Source organism: Penicilliopsis zonata (genome assembly GCF_001890105.1).
Source record: "Penicilliopsis zonata CBS 506.65 unplaced genomic scaffold ASPZOscaffold_2, whole genome shotgun sequence".
Classification (NCBI taxonomy): Eukaryota; Fungi; Ascomycota; class Eurotiomycetes; order Eurotiales; family Aspergillaceae; genus Penicilliopsis; species Penicilliopsis zonata.
The window spans coordinates 1,285,689-1,305,539 of NW_019208912.1; the positions used below are offsets into that span (position 1 = coordinate 1,285,689).

The window sequence follows — 19,851 nt, forward strand, 5'->3', positions numbered from 1 at the left end:
ATAACCTTTCATACTACTTGAAAACAACTACTAGCAAGTATGGGATTATAATATCATTATACAAGTAATTTATCAATCTATCAATTCATCCGAATTATATAAACATATGAATATATATATATATATATACAAGAACGCTAAAACAATGCAAAAAAATGCAAGGGAACACGATAATTTACCGTGTGTATTCCATCTCCTCTTCTTCTCCCGGGAGGAGAATCTCATGGCCGGACCCTTCATAGACGAAGATGGCAGCTAAATAGCCAAATACGGAGACCAGTGCGATGAGCCACCACGCGTATCCGACCACGCCGATATCCAGACCAAAGCCGTACCAGGAGCCCGAGAAGATGGGGCCGATGGTGCGGAAGGCAGAGGAAACAGACTGGCCGATGCCGTGGATCGTGCCCAACACGGACGGGTGAGGCGAGCAGTTGTTCAGCAGGATGATGGAAGTCGGTAGCGTGAAGGTTCGCGCGGTGACCTGCAGGAAGAGGACGAGGATGATGGAGAACCAGACCCAGGTTCCGGACGCCTGGGTCGGGGGCGCAGTCGACGAGGGCGCGACGGCGATGTACGGCGCGAACGCGTACGCGAGCGGGAACAGAGCCAGGAAGTACTGGTAGCTCTTGGCCGTGCCCAGCCGGCTGTTTATGGATGGATAGATGGTGAACTGTAGGATCATGCCGATAACACCCAGGATCGCCGTCGCGAAACCCACGGTCTGCGGCGGCATGCCCAGTCCGCCTGTGAAGATGAAGGGGAGGTGCTGCGCGGGGGCGGCGGGGTCGTTGCTGTCGAAGCGGGGGGTGGATAGGAAGAGCAGCCAAAGATTATTGAAGGCACTGACCATTAGCTTTTCCTCTTTTTCAACAAGAAACAAAGAAAAACAAGACATACCCCATTTGAAAGTCAAAGAAAGCCTGGGCGAGCAGCGTGCAGAGGACATTTTTCGTCCAGATGCGGCGGAAGGGTAGAACGCGCACCAGGCGTTTCGGCTTGGCCTTTTCCTCCAACTCGTAGCTCTCGGTATCCACGTCCCGGTTGAGTAAGGGTTCTTCGTCGTAATCCTGCAGGGGGAGGCGCGAGTACAGCGAGGAGGAACGGGGGACGATGGTGCGAAGGCCGCGCGAGAAGATTCGCAGGAGGAAGGTCCCGAGACCGGGCTTCCCTTTGCACGTATCGAGGGTCTAATAATTAAGATATGATCAGCCGACTGCACCATATACCATTAGATATATCCCGGGAAGGGTGGGTAGAAAGTACCTCTTCCAATCCAATAGCTACGAGAACGGCGCAAAAGGCCAGGAAAAACGCGTTGGCCAGCATGGGCAGCGCATACGGATACCGGAGCAGCCACTGAACACCGTTCTCGCCGCCAAAGGACGAGTTGGGACCGAACAGCCGGGGGAAACTGTGGACAGGGTCGGAGAGCATGCCACCCATGACTATACTGATTAGTATCACTGGCTAGTGGGAGTTGAAGAGAGAGAGGAAGTACCTGGACCGAACAAGGCAGCAATGTTGAAACCGATAGGCAAGATCAAAAACGCGCGCGAGTGATACTTCTTCTCCTTGACGTTCTCTGCGATCATGGTCCGGATGATACCGACGGTACCATTGATGGCACCACCAAAGGAACGCCAGAAGACGGCCTGGGCAAAGGTGGTCGCAAAGGCGACGCCGAGACAGGAGGCGGCGGTTCCCCAGAGGCCGACGAGGAGGACGAACTTGCGGCCGCCCCATTGTGCGTCGGCAGCACGGCCCCAGGGAATCGCGGTCGCGAATTGGGCGGCCGTGAAGGCGCCTTGTAGGATGCCGGCCTGGGTGGCTACATCGGAGTCGGACAAGGCGGGATCGAACGACTTGAGCTGGTAGAACATGTAGGCCTGCAGCGAAGCGATCTGGAGGAAATCAAAGACGCGGCACAGACCCAGCAGGGTCAGTTGTTTCTTGCGCGGTAACGACATCCATGTCACCGCTGATGATTTTGACGTCGACATCGTCGTCGACGAGGCAGAGGCAGCGAGGGCCGGCGGCAGCGCTTGTTGCTGCTGCTGGTGCTGCTGTCGCCATTCCATGGAGGACCGGTGGTGGTCGTCCTTGTCGCTTATCTCAGCAGCCAGGTCGTCGACGGAGGTGTTATCCTGCTGATCGACGAGCGAGACCGTTGATAGACGCCGGCGGTGTTGTTGCTGTTGCTGTTGCTGCTGTTCAGCGAGCTCGCGGGCGGTTGACCAGGAAGTTGTACGGGCATGGCCATGCGAGCGATCGCGATGGGAGACAGAAGAGGAGGAGGAGGATTGACCAGCTGGCGTCATTAGATGAGTAAGAGGCTGAGCCGTCGTCGTACTTGCAGCTGCTGCAGCACCACTATTACTATTGCTTGGGGTGGTTGCACTGGACATGGCCCAGTAATAGGAAGTGAGACAAAGAAAAAAACCGGGACCGAGGCTTAGTACTACCACGTACGGAGTAGGTTAAAAACCTCTTCAGTTCATTGGTAACCGAAAGAGTCCAAGGATGAGGAGGGAAAAACAAGATCAACTCGAGAGCAAATTATTGAACAATGGGACCCAGAGAAGCTAAAGGAAAACAGTTGACACCGATAGTAGTAGTAGAGTTATCTAACTAGTTCCTTCGTCGTAGTGTCTAGCAAATTCTCTACGATTTAGGGAGTTCGGGGTGTGGGGGGGGGGGGGTTGTCAATCAATAATACGCACGAGGCGTGGAACGTTTCAGCAGCTGTGCCTCTGCCTCAAGCTCAAGGTAAAAAAAAAATTAAATAAGAATAAAACAAAAAATAAAACAAAAATAAATCCGGAGGAAATAATAGCGAAATGGGGCTTCAGTCTTCTTGAGGATCAGCATTGCGCGGCATTACGACGACTCTTTGCTTGGCGTGCTATTCTGGAGTTCTTGCAGAAGAAGTAGACAGGGAATACGAATAGGATAGTAAGATTAATATAATTAGTATATGAAAAGAAAAACACGAGGAGAAGATAATAGTAAGAAAAATACTAGACGAGTTACCTAGGTATGAAGTACTCTGTAAAATAGAATAATAATAGAACAGGAGGGAAAAAAAAGGCAATATTACGAGGGGTATCTGATAATACGTCTAATACCCATCTTTGTATATATGTATTAGAATTACCTGTATATTGTATTGTATACATGTACTATACGTGTTATGAAACAGGTACTTGTACCTCACCAGGATATTATTATTATTAGTACCTAGGTAGGGTACTAGGTATGTATGTAAATTCTATAATCTATGAACTGTTCCAGGTTTCAACTATCAGCCTGCTCCGACAGGGCAAAATATGAATGCTCCGGCTCCTGCCGTTGCCTCCATTTCCATGTTCGCCATTGCCACCAGGGAACCCGAACGGCCGATGTCCACTTGCGCTTGCCTGTCAATTCCTCGGTCTGGGCGGTCTGCCAGACTGTCAGGCGCGTGAAAGGCAAGTGTCGCTGGGGGCGGCAGTAGCGGAGGATGGTGAAGATCATGGCGACGGAAAGGATGACTAGTAACAATGCGATAAACCAGGCTAGATGGTCTACTTAGAGAGTCAGCATGGCGGTTCACCTCCTTTGTAAGGGAGATTATAGCTAGTTGTAGTACTCACCACTCAGAATATTCAACCGAACAGCGGTAAAAGACGACGAAGAGGAGGAGGAAGAGGAGGAAGAGGAAGAAGGGGAAGAAGAAGAGTTGAGGGGTCCCGGCACCGTGCTCTCGTCCAGTTCGCCCGTTTCGCCTACCCAGGGCACCGTTTTGATGCCCGCGGGGGGCACAATAACCTTAGCATTGTCATCGCCCGGCAAGCCATAGCGCTTAGTGTTGTCGCAGGACTCGTCGCCGCAAAAATCACGCAGCTCGGGTCCAGGAACAAAGGTGTACTTGAGCTCCGAGGAGCTAAGGACCTGGCCGTCGGCGTCGATTGCCTGGACGTAGGTCCATGGATAAAAGGTCGAGTGGGTGTATTTGGTCTCGAAGCCAGTCTTGGTCGCCTCGCCGAGGAGAAGGTACTCGGCATGTTGTTCGGGGGCGCCGAAGAAGCGCCAGCTGCGCACGCGGGTCGCGCCATTCCAGCTCACGTACAGGGTCATCGAGGCGGATGCATCGTCGGCCTTGGCATACGCCCACAGGGCAGGCACGTCGGTGGGGTTGCCTTCCCACTCGAACTTCTGCGCGCGGTAGTTCATGATATGGTCCTTGGCGATGTACCCCCAAAAGACCAGCTCGCCGTCCTCGGTATGCTCGGAGATGTAAGGGTTGTTGCCCCAGCCCATGACGACGTTCTTGTTGGCCAGCACCTGTACGTTGCCCTGGCTGGAGCTGAGCATCCTCTTTCCCGGCGGGTAATATTCGCGGATCTTGGTGGCGGTCCGCTTCTCATGGTCGATCTCGATGATCATGCCGGAGGAGAATTGGTGGGTGCGGTTGAAACCGTTGTAGCCGTTGTTGTAGAGGGAGAGAACGGTATGGGTGGCGTTATCGGAGAGCCAGCGGGCGTCATGCTGCTGTGAGAAGCTAAAGTTGATGTTCTTGAAGGAGGGGTTGGCCCCATGTAGGCGCCACAGGACCGAGCCGTTGCGCCCGGAGACCTTGTAGACGGCGCAGGTGTGCCGCGAGGAAATGAGATAGTCGCCATCGTCGTTCTTGTCGATCGAGTTGATATGGAAAAAGTCCCAGGGAGAGTGCGGGTCCAGCCCGTTGCCCGAGGTGTCGGTGTGGTCGGGCCAGGTGTAGCTGGCCGAGGGATCGACGTGGTCGATGGCCCGCCATTCGAAAAGCACCTGGCTCGTCTCGACATCGACCTCCTGGAAGATGCTCTCCATCAGCCAGCCCATGCCCGTCTTGACGTTCCAGGTGCTCATATCGAACTGCCGCTGTTGGTAGACGGTCATCAGCGCTGTCGCCCCATCGTCACCCAGCGGCATGAACTCGTGCATGTCGCTCGACGCCATGCCACCGCCAGGCTGCACCGACCGCACAATCCGGTATGAGTTGTCTAGAATCACACCGTGGCCACGGCAGTAGCCCTTCTGCTGGTTGCCCTGGAAAAAACAGATATGGTCCGCCCCCTTGTACCGGCACACATGCATCCCGTGCGCGTTGCCGGGGCCAGAGCTTCCCCATCCAGTCCAAACGAGCTCCTAAGAGAAAACATCAGAAATGGTTCCAGCGGTAAGGAGAGAAGGAGAAGAAGACATACACCGTCATTATCATAAATGTAAGGACCCGGGTTATCTGCCTCGTAGGGTGTGACAAAGAAGTATCCCGGAGCGACCTTGTCCTTGACCTTCGTTTCAACAGTGAACTTGGGGGGGTACAGATCAGGTCGCTAAAAAAAGAAAAAAAAAGAACCAAAATTAGTATACTCCATTACATATTGCAGACGAGAAATATGACAGGTGAGATTATGTAGTAGGGAGGAGATTCAAGGGGGAGGGGGAAGGGGAGAGAGAAGAGAACCGCCAGTAGGTAGTAGTTACTTAGTAAGGAAGGAAGGTACTCACTGATTTAAAGGAGGAAAGAACAACCTCCCCAATCACACCATGGACGCCGAGAAAGACGGCCAGCAGCCAAAAGGCGGGCGTCTTGAAGAAAGGCAGCGCGAACATCGAGAATACATCACTAGGGACGGTAGGATTGATTCATCGGATCCTTCTTGTTTATTAACTGATGATGGCCATCTGGTTCGTAGTATGAAGATTGAACCCTTGCGTGGTCGCCGGTCCCGTTCCGGACCCGCTGGTGGAGTGGGCACGTCACTGGTATACGGAGTCTTGATGATGGTAGGTGGTAGGTACTCCGTAGTTATGTGAGGCCTTTCAAGGGCCACTAAGGATTTTTTTGATTTTTTTTTTTTCTTCAGACAGGGGATTTTCTAATGGGTAGAAATCGGAAAAGGGTTTTAAATATTATTGATAGAAAAGAACTACAGAGAGGTAGTTAGAATATGACTTATTAGCTTCTAACCCTTGTCTATAGACTACAGACACCCTAAAGGAACACTGGAACAGACAGCTGTACCATATGATAGTACCAATTGATAGTGTTATTATTATAATTATGCTAATGCTCGGTAATACTCCGTATCTACTACATAACTAACTACTAGTTACCACCTAGGTAGCTACTAGATGATCCCTCCTATGCTGCACTGGCCAGGTTGCGTAAGCTGGTGCGTACTACTCTCAAGAAGATTGGAAGACAGTCCAAAATCATTCTATTCCTCCAGTCTACGGAGTACGGATTAACTGGGTACGGAGTACAGGATACGGAACTAGAATTACCTACCTAGCTTGTAATAATAAATAGGCGAGATACTACTCTGTACATATCTCAAGCACTATCTATGTAAGACGATGGCGATAGGATAGATAGTACCTAGTAGATAGTGTACTCTACTCGTACGGAGTAGATAGATAGTTAGAAGACCTAGTACCTAAGGTAAGGTACGGAATACCCTGGTAGGTACTTGTAAGTTTTGTACCGTACAACATCTGGTACCATACCATACCGTAATGATATAGCCAATACCTGAGCAATTTCCCGCAAGGAAGAAGAATGAAACTTTCCTTGGCATTGCCTCAGGTTTGGTGCGTTCGGAAGTGCCCTGCCGACCGTCCAAACCTCTAACATCCGCCACTTCACATATCCTAGCAGTAGCAGATAGATTAGAGTATACTAGGTAATAGGTATATTTCTTTTTACAGTAGGGGCTGTCAGCATCAAGGGTTCGAATCTAGTAGTAAGCAGTAGACCACCCGAGTTCTCTGGGAATCTCTCAGGAGTATTTCGTAGTTATTTGCTAGTGAACTACTCCGTACCTCTAGTTTAGTGCTTCGTAACTCCGTATTCCATTCTCCATAGAACTTTAGATAAGATGCGCCAAGACATTAGTTCGCAGATTTATCGCTGTGGCGTCTGATCCAGCCCGTGGTACGGAGGAATAATGTCCCCAAGTTGGACACAAGACTTCAGACCAAGAAAATTTCTGGGTGAATAATAATACCATTCATTACGGTTATATACAACAGTTGAGATGCGCCATGGGCGAGGGCGCGTGCTTTTCCCTCGTCTAATTCTCCAGCCCCAATCCCAAAAAAAGGAAATAATAAATAAATAAACGAGAAAATGAAGTAAAAGGAAAAGGGAAATCAACCAAAATATCCAAACTGAATATTTATAAGTATGAAAAAGATAAAATGAAATGAAACATGGCGGAAGGAAAAGATGGGAGAATAAGGTGGCATTAAGATTTTCACATCCTTCCCCGGCGGCGCCTGCGCTCACCGAAAGATGGCAAGGCAAGGAAGGGTAAAAATAAAGAAAGGGGAATCAAAAAGTTACCAGTAACCAAAATGAGAAGAATAGAAAAAGAATTCAGCGAACGAAGCGCTTGAAGACCATGGTGGCCGCCAGCCCGGTAGCAAGGAGAGCACCACCCATGGTCACCGCCTGCAGAGCACTGTTCAGCATTTGGCGGCGGTTGCGCGTGCTGCAGCGGTTGTAGAAGTCGGCCATGTCGTTGCCGCGGGGGAAGGCCGTGTCGGGCATCTCCTCGCCCAGGAACTCGCAGAGGGGAGCCCAGCCGTCGCTGATCTTGTACTCGAGCAGACGCTCGGGCGGCACCAGGCTGCGAACCTCCTCCACGTGGTCGAGGTAGACCTGCTTGCCCTTGTTGGGGAAGTCGCCGCGGAAGAAGGTCTCGAAGAACTTGTTCAACATGGGGTAGTACATGCTGGCCGCCCAACTGAAGTGCGACACCAGGCGGTGCTCCGGGTCCGACACGCGCCAGAAGACAGTCTTCATCACAGACGCATGCCACGAGTCGACCTCGCGGGTCGTCAGAATGACCTTGGCGTTAGGGTACGCCTCAATCAGCTCCTTTGCGAAAGCACAGGCAGGCCAGTCACAGACAGCCTAAGACAATTTGATCATTAGCATATCTCCCATATCTCGCAAGGTAACTACAAAGTGATGTACCTGGCAGTCACCCAAGAGCTGGTCCCATTCCTTGCGGCCAAACTCGCCAACACCATCGTACTTGGCACACAGAGCATCGTGCCACATCAGGCAGTCGGGAGGGTTCTCAACGCTCGCGCACATCATGTGGTAGGTCTTAACGTAGCCGAGTCGCTGCAGAGCCTGACGGAGAGCTAAAGAAATTAACATTAGATTATCTCCAGAATTAACCCCCCCCCCAAAAAAAAAGACATACAGGCAGTTCCCGTGCGGCCGACGCCCAGCGCCAGAACCTTCATGGGCACGGTGCGGTGGCACTTGCGGCGATCGATGCAGGTGTCATCGGTGAAGACGTCCGTCCATGGCTGGGGAGCCAGGTTGTCCGAGTGAATAAGAGACATTGTTTTGTATTAAAATAAAAAGTGATCTGGTCTATAGAAGAGAACGAAGGCGAGCTGATAGAATCGAAGACAGAGAGAGAGAGAGTGTGTGTGTGTGTGAAGTCTTCTTGTTTTGTTCTTCCTCTTCTAGAAAGAACGGCACCGGCAGTTTTGATCTGACAAGGCAATGCGAAAAGGGGAGGAGAATTGAGTTCAAGATTCGTGCTTGAGGGGAAACAACAATCGATTAAAAAAGACCGGAGAGAAGAACACTTCCAAATAGAACGATCCAGGAGTCAGGAGAATCCACGCGAGCTCCTTTAAGGAGAATCTTGAGACGGCTTAAACAAGTGACATCTCCAAAACGGCCATCCAGTGAGGAGCATGTCTGATACTGGTGGCGAGCCCCACCACCAGGGGGGGGGGGATGGGAGGAAATCCCGATAACGAAACGTCAGAAGCTGACGCACCCCGATAGAATGATTGTCAGGGGAGGGGGAAGGGGGAGGGAGGAGGAGCGCTTCGACACAACTGGCAGAGACGCTCGGCCAGAGACGCCCAGATGCAGACGCCGCGCCATGGCAGTTTCCCACAAGGCTTGCCAAGAACCGCACCAGCGATCGAACGCGTAAGCCACGGCGGTTCTGATTCGTGCATCTGAGGCGGTGCACCGGGCGAACCGTGCTTCTATGGCTGCTGATTGGCTGCGGGGGTAGGGGACGACGCGTAGCCATGGACCATTTTGGCCTTAGGTTTTCTAGATTTTCGTACTTTTCGGGAACGCTGGGACAGAGGCTATTCCATATGTGGCAGAGAGAGGTTGACCCAGTGTTTTTGCAATTTCAGGGTGTCAGGGTCCGATCCCTGCTGGCAGGTCCCGCCAGAAAAGCTCGTTCTGTGACAAACCGGGTCCATATTCCTTATACCGGCTGCGTAGGTGGACGTCGTCATCAGAGTGCGACAAGAGGCGAAACCACACCACTGGACTCAGTAGTAAGAGGGTTTGGTACCGAGTATCGTTACACCCGTATACGGTACCACGTACAGGTAATAATCCCATACGACTCAGGCACACCACCGGTAATACGAATACACATCGATATGGAAGTACTCGTCGTCTTCGTCCACGTCAAAGGAGCCGCAAGCTGATTGCGCACCCCCTCCCCGCAAAATGTAATCTGATTCAGTGAAGTGATTCCCACGCTCTTCTGAGTAGAGTCAATTCGAAACCAGGCTGGTGGAGCCTCGTGCTCACCCAGACGTCATGACCTGGCCAGACTGGAAGACACTGGCAGACCGTGGGCACTTCGCTGTCGCAACTGCACTGTAGAACACTGGGAACGCGTTTCGATCCGTACGTAGAGGCTGAGCTCAGGTCTAGACAGAATTTCCAGGGGCTGTTTCGCAAAAAAGACACGAGCTGCGAGGTTTTCGAAATCACGATTCACACACACAGCCCGTTCCTGTGGCTGCCCGCTAGTGAAACCCCCACGGAGTCCGGTGTGCGTGCTCCCTGTTTTATTTCGTACTAGCCAGGAGGCCCAGGATAGTTAGATGCCAGAATCCTGTCAATCAAAATGTAGCAGTATTTGCCGGGGGCCCAGGAGCCACGCTGGAGCAATCAAACCGAGACAGTTGACCTGTGATTCCTCACTCTAATCCATCGTCTTAATGGTCCTTTCGCCGTCGCCAAGATGGATAGTCAACATGGTGTCGTTCGCCTATCCATCATTATTCCCGCGGTTCCCCTCTCGCTCGGGGGTGTCGGCGGTTACCCCAACGGAAAGGCCGAGGCAAGGACGGGCGTTACTGTCAATTCGCTAGAGGTAGTGACTACTGCGTAGAAGTAGTATTTGGTCATTTCCGCGTCTGCTGCAAACCGAGGCATGCATGAGTGGTTCACTGGTTTCGAGTCGTGCAAGAAGACATCATCGTGCACTGGCCAACCTGGTCGACGCGCTCCGGAGTAATGCTGTGGCCATGTCTGGTTCCTGGTGCAAGGTCCTTTTGATTGCAGCCTGTGGGTGATGAAAAAAGGGTCTTGGGACAGACGTTGTGTGTGGGTGGTCTACATCGCTTTAAATGCTGGCCGCCAAGCGTCAATGTGCACCTTCGCAATTGCCCTCCACGATCGCATCACTTTCCACTATGCTCCTTCCAACCCACTCACCCCATCCTTAAGGCAGATTGCGCATGTAATCTCGCCAATGAAGCTGCCCTGTCAACTTTACCCGTGCTTTGAGCAAACCATCGGTACTCGTTTCGGCAGTTGAGTTTGCCCAGGGGCTGGTTGCCGTGATCTGGGGCTATTTTTGTGCAATCGTACACCGCCAGAAGTACACGATATCAGCAGAATGGCTTGTACAGAGTACAATTTGAAAAAAACGCAGAGACGAAGGTAAGAAAGAGACATATGTTGGCATGCCTGAACAACACTCGTCTGTTAGATGACGTGAACAGCGCCGACTCGCATCGACGCATTATGAGTATGCAATGATAAAAGAACCCCCAACTCCATGCAATAATCCATGACAAAAACTCGAGAGCCTCCAAAACGATTTGTTTTCGTTTTCGTTTTTTTTTTCTTTGCTTTATGTTCATTCCAGTTTATCCAAGTGCTCCAGTCTGGTCAACACGACCTGCTTGCTGGTCTCCTCGATTTCACCGGCGAGGAAGACCTCGTCTAGAATCGCATATACCTATCCGTCCCAAGTCCAGTGAGCAATGGTTCCAGCTCGAAAAGACAACAAGGATAGCATAGATTATTCAACAGCAATAACAAACCTTGTAGAAGTTGAACACCAGATCCAGCTCGCACACATTCCCGAAGAACTGGTCCAGAACCTCAACGAAGAAGTGTATGGCCTCAAGGTACGCCAGCTCATTATCGTTCGCATCGACACACACGCAAAAAAATAACCCTGCATATCGTCGGTACACGATCTTAGTGCTGCGCTTGAACTCGACGAAGTTGGATTGGTATTTCTGGTCTCGCGGCGCAACAAGGCGGTGGACCTAGGTTTCCGGACATCAGCGTCTGGTGATAACCGTTGGGAAGTTTCTTGATCCGACAATCTACCTCTCCTTTGAGCTTTATCTTCTCTTCATCCTGAGAGCAACAGTTAGCACAATAGCAGCAGTAAGAAATATTTGTATATTCATATGCATACAGTGTACGGTGCATACCATTTGGCAAGCCGCGTCTTGCCCCTGTTTGTGGATTCAATCAGTACGGAGATCATTCAATTCCCAGCGCTGGGGTATGGGTAGCCTTACTGCCGGTTTTGCACCAAGATAAATGAAAGCACCATTTTGTCTGAGTAGCCAGAGACCTGCTGGCTGATGTACACGGAGTAACACGGTGAGGAAACCCTGAGGACAACGTTGGAGCTCAGCAACTCACTACTCCGCCGCAAACAACACGATATGATCATTGTGCCGGGTTTTACCGCCTTATAGGCTACCTTGATATGGCATGAGTATACAAACGTACAAAGCTTTATAAGCTTAAAAGAGATTATTTTCTAGCTAAAAACGTTTTGGAGGAGCTATTTAAGGTACATGTCAAGGCGATCAAATCATTATATCATCAATAAACATGGTCATTGGTTCAGACAGCAGTGGCCGTACTGCTCTTCTTGCCGAAGAATCCTTTGAGTCTCTCAGGGAAGCGGCTCGTCTATACGTAGTAGTGGAGACTGTCTTAGCCATTTGCTTTATAAGGGAGATAGTGTAGCTCAGAACTCACCGGCGATTTTACTGGTGGTTGCACCGCGGGAGGAGCCGATGTTTCTTCCTCCTCCTTCTCATTCTCCTCCTCCTCATCCTCCTCTTCAGGCTGGTAATCCATGCTGTCCTCTTCAATCTCGGGATATCCTCGCTCCGGATCACCATTGTAGACGACATACCAGCCTATATTCTCGCCCGCGGCGATGTTATCGCGCAACTCGGCGAATGCGGCGATGGCGTCCTCGGAGTATCCGCTCCCCGCGGTGACGAACTCTTCCATGCTCGCACTGAGCAGACTCTGCGGTCCAGTCGCCGTCTCGCTAAGCGTGATGACCTTGTCGGCGACATAGGCAAATGGCTGACTGACAGCAGTCTCGCTGGTCGTATCCTCCGGGTCGTACTGCTCAATCAGCTGCAGGTCCGGCAGGCGGCGCATGATCGCCGATTGCGTCTTTTTCAACGACTCAAGAACCAGGCGAGACGTGAGTGGCTGTTGAACATATTCAGCAGCGGCTTCCTCCAGGTTATTGAGCACAATGTAGACCCGGATGCCTGTGAAGCCACCGCGTGGCCACCGGAAGCCATGAAGCAAATACACCGGCATCCTGTTGCGCGCAGATCAAAAAACTGGAGGGTGCTGCAAGCTCTTGTCAAATTGCATATATCCACTAGTAAACGATTGTAATTTGGCTGCCCAATTAATAGTTTTTTTTTGGGAGGAGCGGCCACAATGGTCCAGGGTTATGGGAGCGCGATCTGCCTATATTGCTTTTTGTTTTGGCGAACAGCGCTAGGCCTGTCGTACTTGGATTAATGTACCCGCAAGAACAGGGGACATACCAAGAGGTAATCTAAGTCTTTGTCAGACATTTACACTTGAATTAATGCTATATGAATGTTCTTATTATTTATCTACAGAGTCAATTTTAAAGCTATTTACATGATATATAAAACCCCGAGGATTGTCTTGATCTAGTAGTGAGATACTTAGCAGCTTGTGCTTTGCGACAATTGGTCTTTGAGTCGTGATCTTTTCCAACAGCTATTATCCTTCAGACGTCATCACATCTTAGACTACCCTTTTCAACTCCACTAAGCTCTGTTTCATCTGTGGGGTTTTCTATGGGATTGTCTGTCGATTGCTCTGTCGGTTTCTCCACGGGCTCCTCCATGACTCAAGTGCCTTTCCCTGGACGGCCAGAACGCTTACCATCTTCAACATACTCCCTCTTGATACGGGGATCAATCTCCGGATTGTAGCCTCGAGCCTTTACTTTCTTAACTATACAGAGAATCGTGCTCCTGGGTATGCCGGTGAAAGCCACGACGGCCTCAATATGTACTCCGTAAGCCACCAAAGCAAGAGCTTGAACGCGAAGCTCAATAGAATGCTGGGTCCTCGGCATCCTGGAGGTGGGTTGAGGGGCTTGCAAAGGCTTGCTGGAAGGCTTTCTAGGCAGAAGACGCTTTTCAAGACACCCGAAGCTCGAAGACTCGTCGGGACAGAGAGGTTTGTAAGCTGATAGAAACGCTCAGAGGAAGGCTGATGCTCAGGGGGCAAAGAGCGGTCTAAATAGCTTCAAAGATAGCCTCCCTTAGTAAAAATTTCGACCGTAACTGAGAGAAGTTGACATGAGCAACCTCTCATAGACAGTAGCAATATTTTACCAGCTGTGACGCTCAGCATCGATGTCGCATGCAAATAATTTTAGTGCCCACTCCCGTACTCGGTACTTTTGCACCGTGAAGTGTCCATCATTCTAGAAATATAGTTACATTATAACTATATAATCAACCAAATCACACTATCTGGTATTTACTTGAGAATCTCAGTATTATTTGGTGACTGGTCATCTGTAATATACCGTTAAAATTAGAGGGATGCTTTTGATTTCAGAAATTTGATCTATCAATTTTATTATAATTTAGGAAGAGGCATAGGACTTGGCCCAGTTGGCATCAAAGGCCGCCTTATCCAAAGCGAATTCCCGGATATAATCTCTTTCCAAGTCATGAACTCGTTTGCCCAACAAGACCAAACTGTGGAGAGGTTTTCCCATTTCGACCTCGCTCAATTCCTTCAGGGTACCAGCAACCAGCTTCTGATCGGGTGCGCCCACTCGGGCGGCGCCCACAGCGAGGCTGTCCGGAGTATAAACACCCTCTTGACGCTCCTCCTCTATCTCCAGCATCTGACTGGCGCACTGAGCGACAGTCATGTACCTCGGGGGCTCGTAAATCTTACGGCCTCGAGCCATGTTCTCCAGCGATTGCTCCTTAACCTTGATATCTAACAGGACGAGGGTGTGAAGACCGATCTGAGCGTTTTCCTTGATGCGATCGTAGAACGAAGAGGGCTTCCAGGTCTCCGTGAAGAACACCATGCTCACTGTCTGGCCAAAGTTGTAAAGTTGCAAGCCTGTGCAGCCGATTCCGGACATGATCGAGGCATTGGGGATGTTTTTGGTCTCAATTCCGAGTTCGCGGGCCCGCAAGACAAGGTCTGTGTGTGTCGTGGCACTAATTTTCAAATATTGAGCTTCCATCTCCATGAGAATGATAAGTGAATCTTGGGAGCAAAGCTTACCCGAATGGGTCACCAACAACGAGAAAAGCGACATCTGCCTTGTCGGCGCCTGCCAGGATGTCATCGCTGCCGCTCTCCACCAACTCTCTGTCTGCTACAATAACAGGTCGGCCGTAGAAAGCTTCCTACTGATGGAGCAATTCAATCATTAGTCAACCTCTTTCACACGATTGTCAGACCCATTTCATCTCCAGATACTCACTAGCTTTTCCTTCTCTACTAGAAGGATGCTGGTATATGCTTCCAGGTACACTCTCTCGGCCTTCTTGACAACCTCAAGGCCTCGGACCGTAATGTCAGTCTCGTCGGCTAAGCCGAGACCCACGAGATACAGCATCTTCAGAAAATTATAAGACCGACCGTTTCCCTGAATTGGTTTCTTCGTAAAAGTTAGACTTCCCCGCCAAATGCGGGCGGATATATCGGAGCGGAGAAATATTGCCGCCGATATCGCTATCAATCAACCGTCTCCCTTCAGTCGCGATGCGCGAACAACGTCTACGAACTCGTGGTCATTGAATAGAGGTCTGGGGCTTTAGTTCCAGTCATTAGGCCTCCATATATATATATACATTTATTTGGGTTGGCCATTTCGATCCTGAAGGCGATGCGGAATCGCCCGCATTTACCTTCATCATGACGACTGACCGCCAGCCCAAGTATCGGCAAGAGATCCAGCAGGTAAGTCTATTGACTATACTATGCCTTATATGCTTCCTCAAGTTATGACTGTTTTCTATTCATACTCTATTTACATCACATTATGGCTGTCTGTGAGGGTGCCTTTCAGTTTTGTAGCCTGTCATTATCTTGATTGCTCAATGAGTGGGCAGTCAAGGTCACAATAGCTGTTTCACTCTTATTCATCTTGTTTGCTGTATGACTCCAGTCAATACCCATCATGTGTATTACTGGAAATGTCTTTCTTTCTTTCTTTCCTATTTTTGTCTAGAAGAGATGCATGTTGATGCCTGGATTTTAAACCAGGCATCAATTCGTCCATATATATGGATGATAGCAACACAACTTCTATTCAACCTACCTACATTGCTACTGCTTCTCTCTACTCATTACATTGCTGTCTTTATCTCCACTCCTGTCATATCTTCGCCCCCTATTGAGCGACTATCTGGATTATTCTGTCGATATCAGCCTGTGCTCTCTCTTGTCCAAGTGCGCCTGAAGACAAGATGATGGCCGCAATAAAGCGTTATAAAAAGCAAACTGCAAATTGTCATGGGGAAAGAAGTTGGAAACATAGCTGGTTCCAAAAGACATATACTCATGAGATTCTTCAGATGATGTTCGTCTCTGGTGAGACTGCCGAGCCCTCTGCTGAAACAACAACCTTGATTGAAGAGATTGTCCGTCAACAAGTGATCGAAATTGTGAGCGCACCCTCAGATATTTGTGTAGTTCTCTATTTCTCTTTAAAGAAAAAAAAACTAACTTGCGGTATAGCTTTCTCGGAGCACTACATTAGCGACCCGCCGAGGGGTTCGCTCTATATCCACCGATGACCTGATTTTTCTTATTCGCCATGACAAGGCTAAAGTGTCACGCCTAAAGACTTTCCTTTCGTGGAAAGATGTTCGAAAGAACGTCAAGGACTCTGACGATAAAGGTGGCGCCGATGCTGCTGATTTTGCCGGCGCTGATGACCCCATCGCCGGCGGCGTGGTTGCAGGACCCCAAGATGTCGCGTCCAAACCCAAGAACAAGAGAGCGAAGGTTGGTCTGGCGTGGGACGTCAATAGTTTCTACTCGATTCAAGTTCCTGAGCGCGACGATGAGGAAGACGAGGAAGAGGAGGAGCAGAACTATGCGACACTCCAGCGCTTGGCCACCGCAGACGAGCGCACCAAGAACATGACCCGAGAAGAGTATGTTTTCTGGTCCGAGTGTCGCCAGGCATCTTTCACATACCGTAAGAGCAAGCGATTCCGTGAGTGGGCTGGGTTCGGCATCGTCACCGAGTCCAAGCCCAACGACGACATTGTCGACATCCTGGGCTTTTTGACCTTTGAAATCGTCCAGACCTTGACCGAAGAGGCCCTCAAGGTGAAAGAACGGGAGGATCGTGAGAAGAAAGGCCGCGGCGGTGGTGAGAACGGCGGCGGCGAAAACAGCAAGAAACGCAAACGCGAGACGGGCCTTTTCGACCCTCCCGAGGAAGGACGCACCCCCGTCGAGCCCAGACATATCCGCGAGGCATACCGCAAACTGCAGGCCACGCCCAACAAGTCCGTCGCCATGCTGTTGCACAACGGACGGATGCCGGTCCGCACCCCGGTGAGACTGGTAAGTTCCCTCGTCTTGCCTGTTCATATTTGCAGATGCATGACTGACAGGTTCAGATCTAAGTTTGGACGCCTTTGGCCGGGAGATCTTGGAATTGATTTAAAGGTGCTATGGTGTTATGTTGTATTGATACCCAAATGACGTTACTTGAAAACCTAGGTAGTGACAACTTCTTGTGTACACTACACAATTCAAATGATACACTTATTACTCATGACGAATCAATTCAATAAGTCTACTAGGTACTATCTAACATTCACAAGTGTGTTACGATTGCAAGTGTGTCCGACGCCCTGAATTGTCAGCAAAAAGTCACCTCTCTCTCAGGTTCACAAAACGGGGCAAGGAAAGGGAGAGCCTTACATTCCGCCAACTCCTCCAGGCTCAACTCTCTGATACTATTGATAGCCGGGACATCCCCCCTGGCCGCACTCTTGACAGTCTCAATAGCACGCCCAAACATACCCTGCCGAGCCAGTACATACGTGGCCAATTTGGACTCGAGCTTGATGACCCCGATGCGCGGATCCGAGGGCCCGCCATCGTGCACGCCGTCGCCCAGGTCTCCGAGCCACGCCTTCAGCGTTGGGCTGTAATATTTGGCAACGACAGCCGGGTCGGCGATGACGGTCGCAGTTCCGGAAATAGATGCCCAGGCGCCGCTGATGGGGTCGAGGAACGACATATTGGTTTCCTTTGGGTGGAGGGTGAGATCCATAGTTTTACCGGAGAAGAGGTTTGTATGGAAGATGAGGTCGATGCCGCCGTTCTCCTGAAAATAACCCAATTAAAATTGAAACAAGAGAAATCCTCATTTCCGTTGTTTTAGTATGTGTTTACCTTTCCTGCTAATGCCATGCATCGCGATGCAAGAAGATCCGAGTCGGTTGACGCCTTGGTGGTCAACATACCGAATTTCATCTCGGAGATGAAGTCGACCAGGTCCTCAATCTTCTGCTTCAACGGGGGGTCTTCAAAGTTCCTGCTCTTGTACGGATCGACCGGTTTGGTTCCGGCGCTTGTGCTGATGGATCCTGTGCTGGTGGACATTTTGGAAGAATATCGTAGTCTTCGTGTGACGGTCAGATAGGTTGAGTTGTGTCGACGCTTTGTATTCTCTGTTTTTATATACCTTGATTCGACTCGCTACGTCATGGATTCTTTATCTACTCCACAACGTAAAATAAATGGAATGACCTTGAGATCAATATCGAGGGTCAGAAAAGAGTTGGCCTCTGAAGCCAAGCTGGCGTAGCAGTGACGTCAAACGCACGGCTTGTATGACAGTCTAGAACCCTGTCATTTTATCATACACTGATAAATCGTTGAATAAGATCAAACAAGATCATCCTGTGAATTAAAGAATATAAGCTTTAACTAGATACTTCAAACATGTACTCCAATGCTGGTATCGCTAGTGTAGATCCAACCATCTGATATCAAATCATACAATCCAGCCATTCTTGATTCGATTTCAGAACACCCTGGCCAGCAGGATGCCTGGTATGAACGAAAAACTTCCATCGTACATGGCCGCTGACCCGCGATCGCAAGAAGAAAAAAGTGAGGAACAGAGTCACAAATCTTCAGGTATGGGGTGGATCTGAGGGCGAATGTGCCTGGAGACATATCTAAAACTCGTCAGAAGGGCATCCAGGAAATCAATACGCAGAATTGACTGCCCTACCTTACTAAAAGAGCCCAGAGCAAATGCAATGCCAGGGCGAACATCCCGATTATCAAGGCTACGAACCAACTCAGCACATGGCCATTAAAAAAAAGGGCTACTGTCGATTCAGTTGAAAGGACAAACGAACCTTCGTTCCCCCAAAATGCCAGCGTCTTCAGGATCTTGGCCCGGCTCCTCCGTTTCAGCCATGTCGGCACCAGATCGGCCTGACAAGTACTGCCCGTCACTACGAGGCAACCTCCCCTAACGCGTGGACACTCGAGATGCCACCGGCGGCGTTCCATGATGCGCCGGATCCGCCAGTTGCAGAAGGACTCATCCGTCCGGAAAGAGCACTGCTCGAGCGGACACTCCAGCTTGAGTTCAAACCGCTGCACAAGCCAGTCGACCTTGAGATGCACATCGGTACAAACCAGGCGGTAGAAATGTCGACACGTATGCTTCAGAGCCAGAGCATCGGGGTATGGCAGGAACTCCGCGATGTAGATATGCATTTCTGTCGGTAAGTCCATCAGGTCCAGCTTGGGAGGGATGGGAAGTTCCATGATGAAATATGCCCCTTTTTTTTTTTCAAGTATAAGGATATAAAGACAGAGGAAACGAATAATAGAAACAGGCGAGAGTTGTGGATATTAAGAGCAAGAAAAGACAAGCCAAACAATGCTGCCTAACCAGCCACTGTTGCTAGACCACGCCACGGCTGGATCTCGGAAAACAGGAGTCTAGATAATCAATAGATAGCGTCAGAAATTTACTAATAATGGCTTCTTCAGAAGCTTTTGCATCAAACTCCACGGAAACACTCAGAGTAGCATCGTGGTCGTGGTGTGCCGGAAACAGTCAACAAGCAAGAGGAGGCATTAGTTAGTAGAAATCAGTAGGCAAAGCTGAGAACCCTTGCCAAGAGGCTAAGATCAACAGCGTAGACATTTATATAGCATCAACTCGTATCCTTGCTATCATTAGCATCGTGATCATCTGGCGTGTTTCAGCCGCTGAGTCTCCTGCTTTTCTTCTGCCTGGTGGTTGGAGGAGTTTCCGATCTGCACAGACCAACTACGAAGCACCTCTCCAGGGCTGGCCCCGTTTGCCTCTCAGGGTCCATCAGAACTTTTGAGCTTGTCATTAACATCTAATCTATCTATAAGGGTACAGCTAAAAAGAAAAGAAACACCCC

At 50.0% G+C, this 19,851-nt stretch overlaps 9 protein-coding genes across 9 annotated transcripts; 1 reads left to right on the forward strand and 8 right to left on the reverse strand.

The window, feature by feature from the left end:
• Positions 1 to 43: 43 nt before the first annotated feature.
• On the reverse strand, positions 44 to 5,698 carry ASPZODRAFT_89772 (hypothetical protein). The gene is made up of 8 exons (XM_022730368.1): positions 5,533 to 5,698; positions 5,229 to 5,357; positions 3,639 to 5,097; positions 3,320 to 3,557; positions 1,502 to 2,454; positions 1,267 to 1,448; positions 901 to 1,190; positions 44 to 845 (listed from the first exon to the last, which is right to left on the reverse strand). Exons 1-8 carry the CDS (start codon positions 5,635 to 5,637, stop codon positions 176 to 178), a joined length of 4,026 nt encoding a protein of 1,341 aa, XP_022584530.1. The 5' UTR covers positions 5,638 to 5,698; the 3' UTR covers positions 44 to 175.
• Positions 5,699 to 7,405: 1,707 nt separating this feature from the next.
• ASPZODRAFT_59278 (hypothetical protein) lies at positions 7,406 to 8,388 on the reverse strand (the record flags this gene model as incomplete). The annotated part of the gene is made up of 3 exons (XM_022728832.1): positions 7,406 to 7,945; positions 8,009 to 8,181; positions 8,244 to 8,388. The coding sequence occupies 3 exons, from the start codon at positions 8,386 to 8,388 to the stop codon at positions 7,406 to 7,408; spliced, it is 858 nt and encodes a 285-aa protein (XP_022584531.1).
• A 2,288-nt stretch (positions 8,389 to 10,676) lies between these two features.
• On the reverse strand, positions 10,677 to 11,146 carry ASPZODRAFT_1089974 (hypothetical protein). The gene has a single exon (XM_022720972.1). The coding sequence runs from the start codon at positions 10,966 to 10,968 to the stop codon at positions 10,714 to 10,716; it is 255 nt and encodes an 84-aa protein (XP_022584532.1). The 5' UTR covers positions 10,969 to 11,146; the 3' UTR covers positions 10,677 to 10,713.
• Positions 10,965 to 11,678, reverse strand: ASPZODRAFT_59560 (hypothetical protein; the record flags this gene model as incomplete). Its single annotated transcript, XM_022728856.1, has 5 exons — positions 10,965 to 11,066; positions 11,152 to 11,382; positions 11,447 to 11,476; positions 11,538 to 11,577; positions 11,644 to 11,678. The coding sequence occupies 5 exons, from the start codon at positions 11,676 to 11,678 to the stop codon at positions 10,965 to 10,967; spliced, it is 438 nt and encodes a 145-aa protein (XP_022584533.1).
• A 69-nt stretch (positions 11,679 to 11,747) lies between these two features.
• On the reverse strand, positions 11,748 to 13,708 carry ASPZODRAFT_22723 (hypothetical protein). Its single transcript, XM_022727903.1, has 3 exons — positions 13,321 to 13,708; positions 12,116 to 12,701; positions 11,748 to 12,046 (listed from the first exon to the last, which is right to left on the reverse strand). The coding sequence occupies exons 1-3, from the start codon at positions 13,500 to 13,502 to the stop codon at positions 11,978 to 11,980; spliced, it is 837 nt and encodes a 278-aa protein (XP_022584534.1). The 5' UTR covers positions 13,503 to 13,708; the 3' UTR covers positions 11,748 to 11,977.
• Positions 13,709 to 13,962: 254 nt separating this feature from the next.
• Positions 13,963 to 15,020, reverse strand: ASPZODRAFT_89785 (hypothetical protein; the record flags this gene model as incomplete). Its single annotated transcript, XM_022730369.1, has 3 exons — positions 13,963 to 14,616; positions 14,684 to 14,808; positions 14,886 to 15,020. The coding sequence occupies 3 exons, from the start codon at positions 15,018 to 15,020 to the stop codon at positions 14,022 to 14,024; spliced, it is 855 nt and encodes a 284-aa protein (XP_022584535.1). The 3' UTR covers positions 13,963 to 14,021.
• An 856-nt stretch (positions 15,021 to 15,876) lies between these two features.
• ASPZODRAFT_59611 (hypothetical protein) lies at positions 15,877 to 17,125 on the forward strand (the record flags this gene model as incomplete). The annotated part of the gene is made up of 2 exons (XM_022728857.1): positions 15,877 to 16,071; positions 16,145 to 17,125. The coding sequence occupies 2 exons, from the start codon at positions 15,877 to 15,879 to the stop codon at positions 17,123 to 17,125; spliced, it is 1,176 nt and encodes a 391-aa protein (XP_022584536.1).
• A 126-nt stretch (positions 17,126 to 17,251) lies between these two features.
• ASPZODRAFT_13130 (hypothetical protein) lies at positions 17,252 to 18,034 on the reverse strand (the record flags this gene model as incomplete). The annotated part of the gene is made up of 3 exons (XM_022722723.1): positions 17,252 to 17,277; positions 17,348 to 17,756; positions 17,825 to 18,034. The coding sequence occupies 3 exons, from the start codon at positions 18,032 to 18,034 to the stop codon at positions 17,252 to 17,254; spliced, it is 645 nt and encodes a 214-aa protein (XP_022584537.1).
• A 299-nt stretch (positions 18,035 to 18,333) lies between these two features.
• Positions 18,334 to 19,245, reverse strand: ASPZODRAFT_128616 (hypothetical protein). The gene is made up of 3 exons (XM_022722068.1): positions 18,802 to 19,245; positions 18,672 to 18,729; positions 18,334 to 18,615 (listed from the first exon to the last, which is right to left on the reverse strand). The coding sequence occupies exons 1-3, from the start codon at positions 19,217 to 19,219 to the stop codon at positions 18,561 to 18,563; spliced, it is 531 nt and encodes a 176-aa protein (XP_022584538.1). The 5' UTR covers positions 19,220 to 19,245; the 3' UTR covers positions 18,334 to 18,560.
• Positions 19,246 to 19,851: the final 606 nt, after the last annotated feature.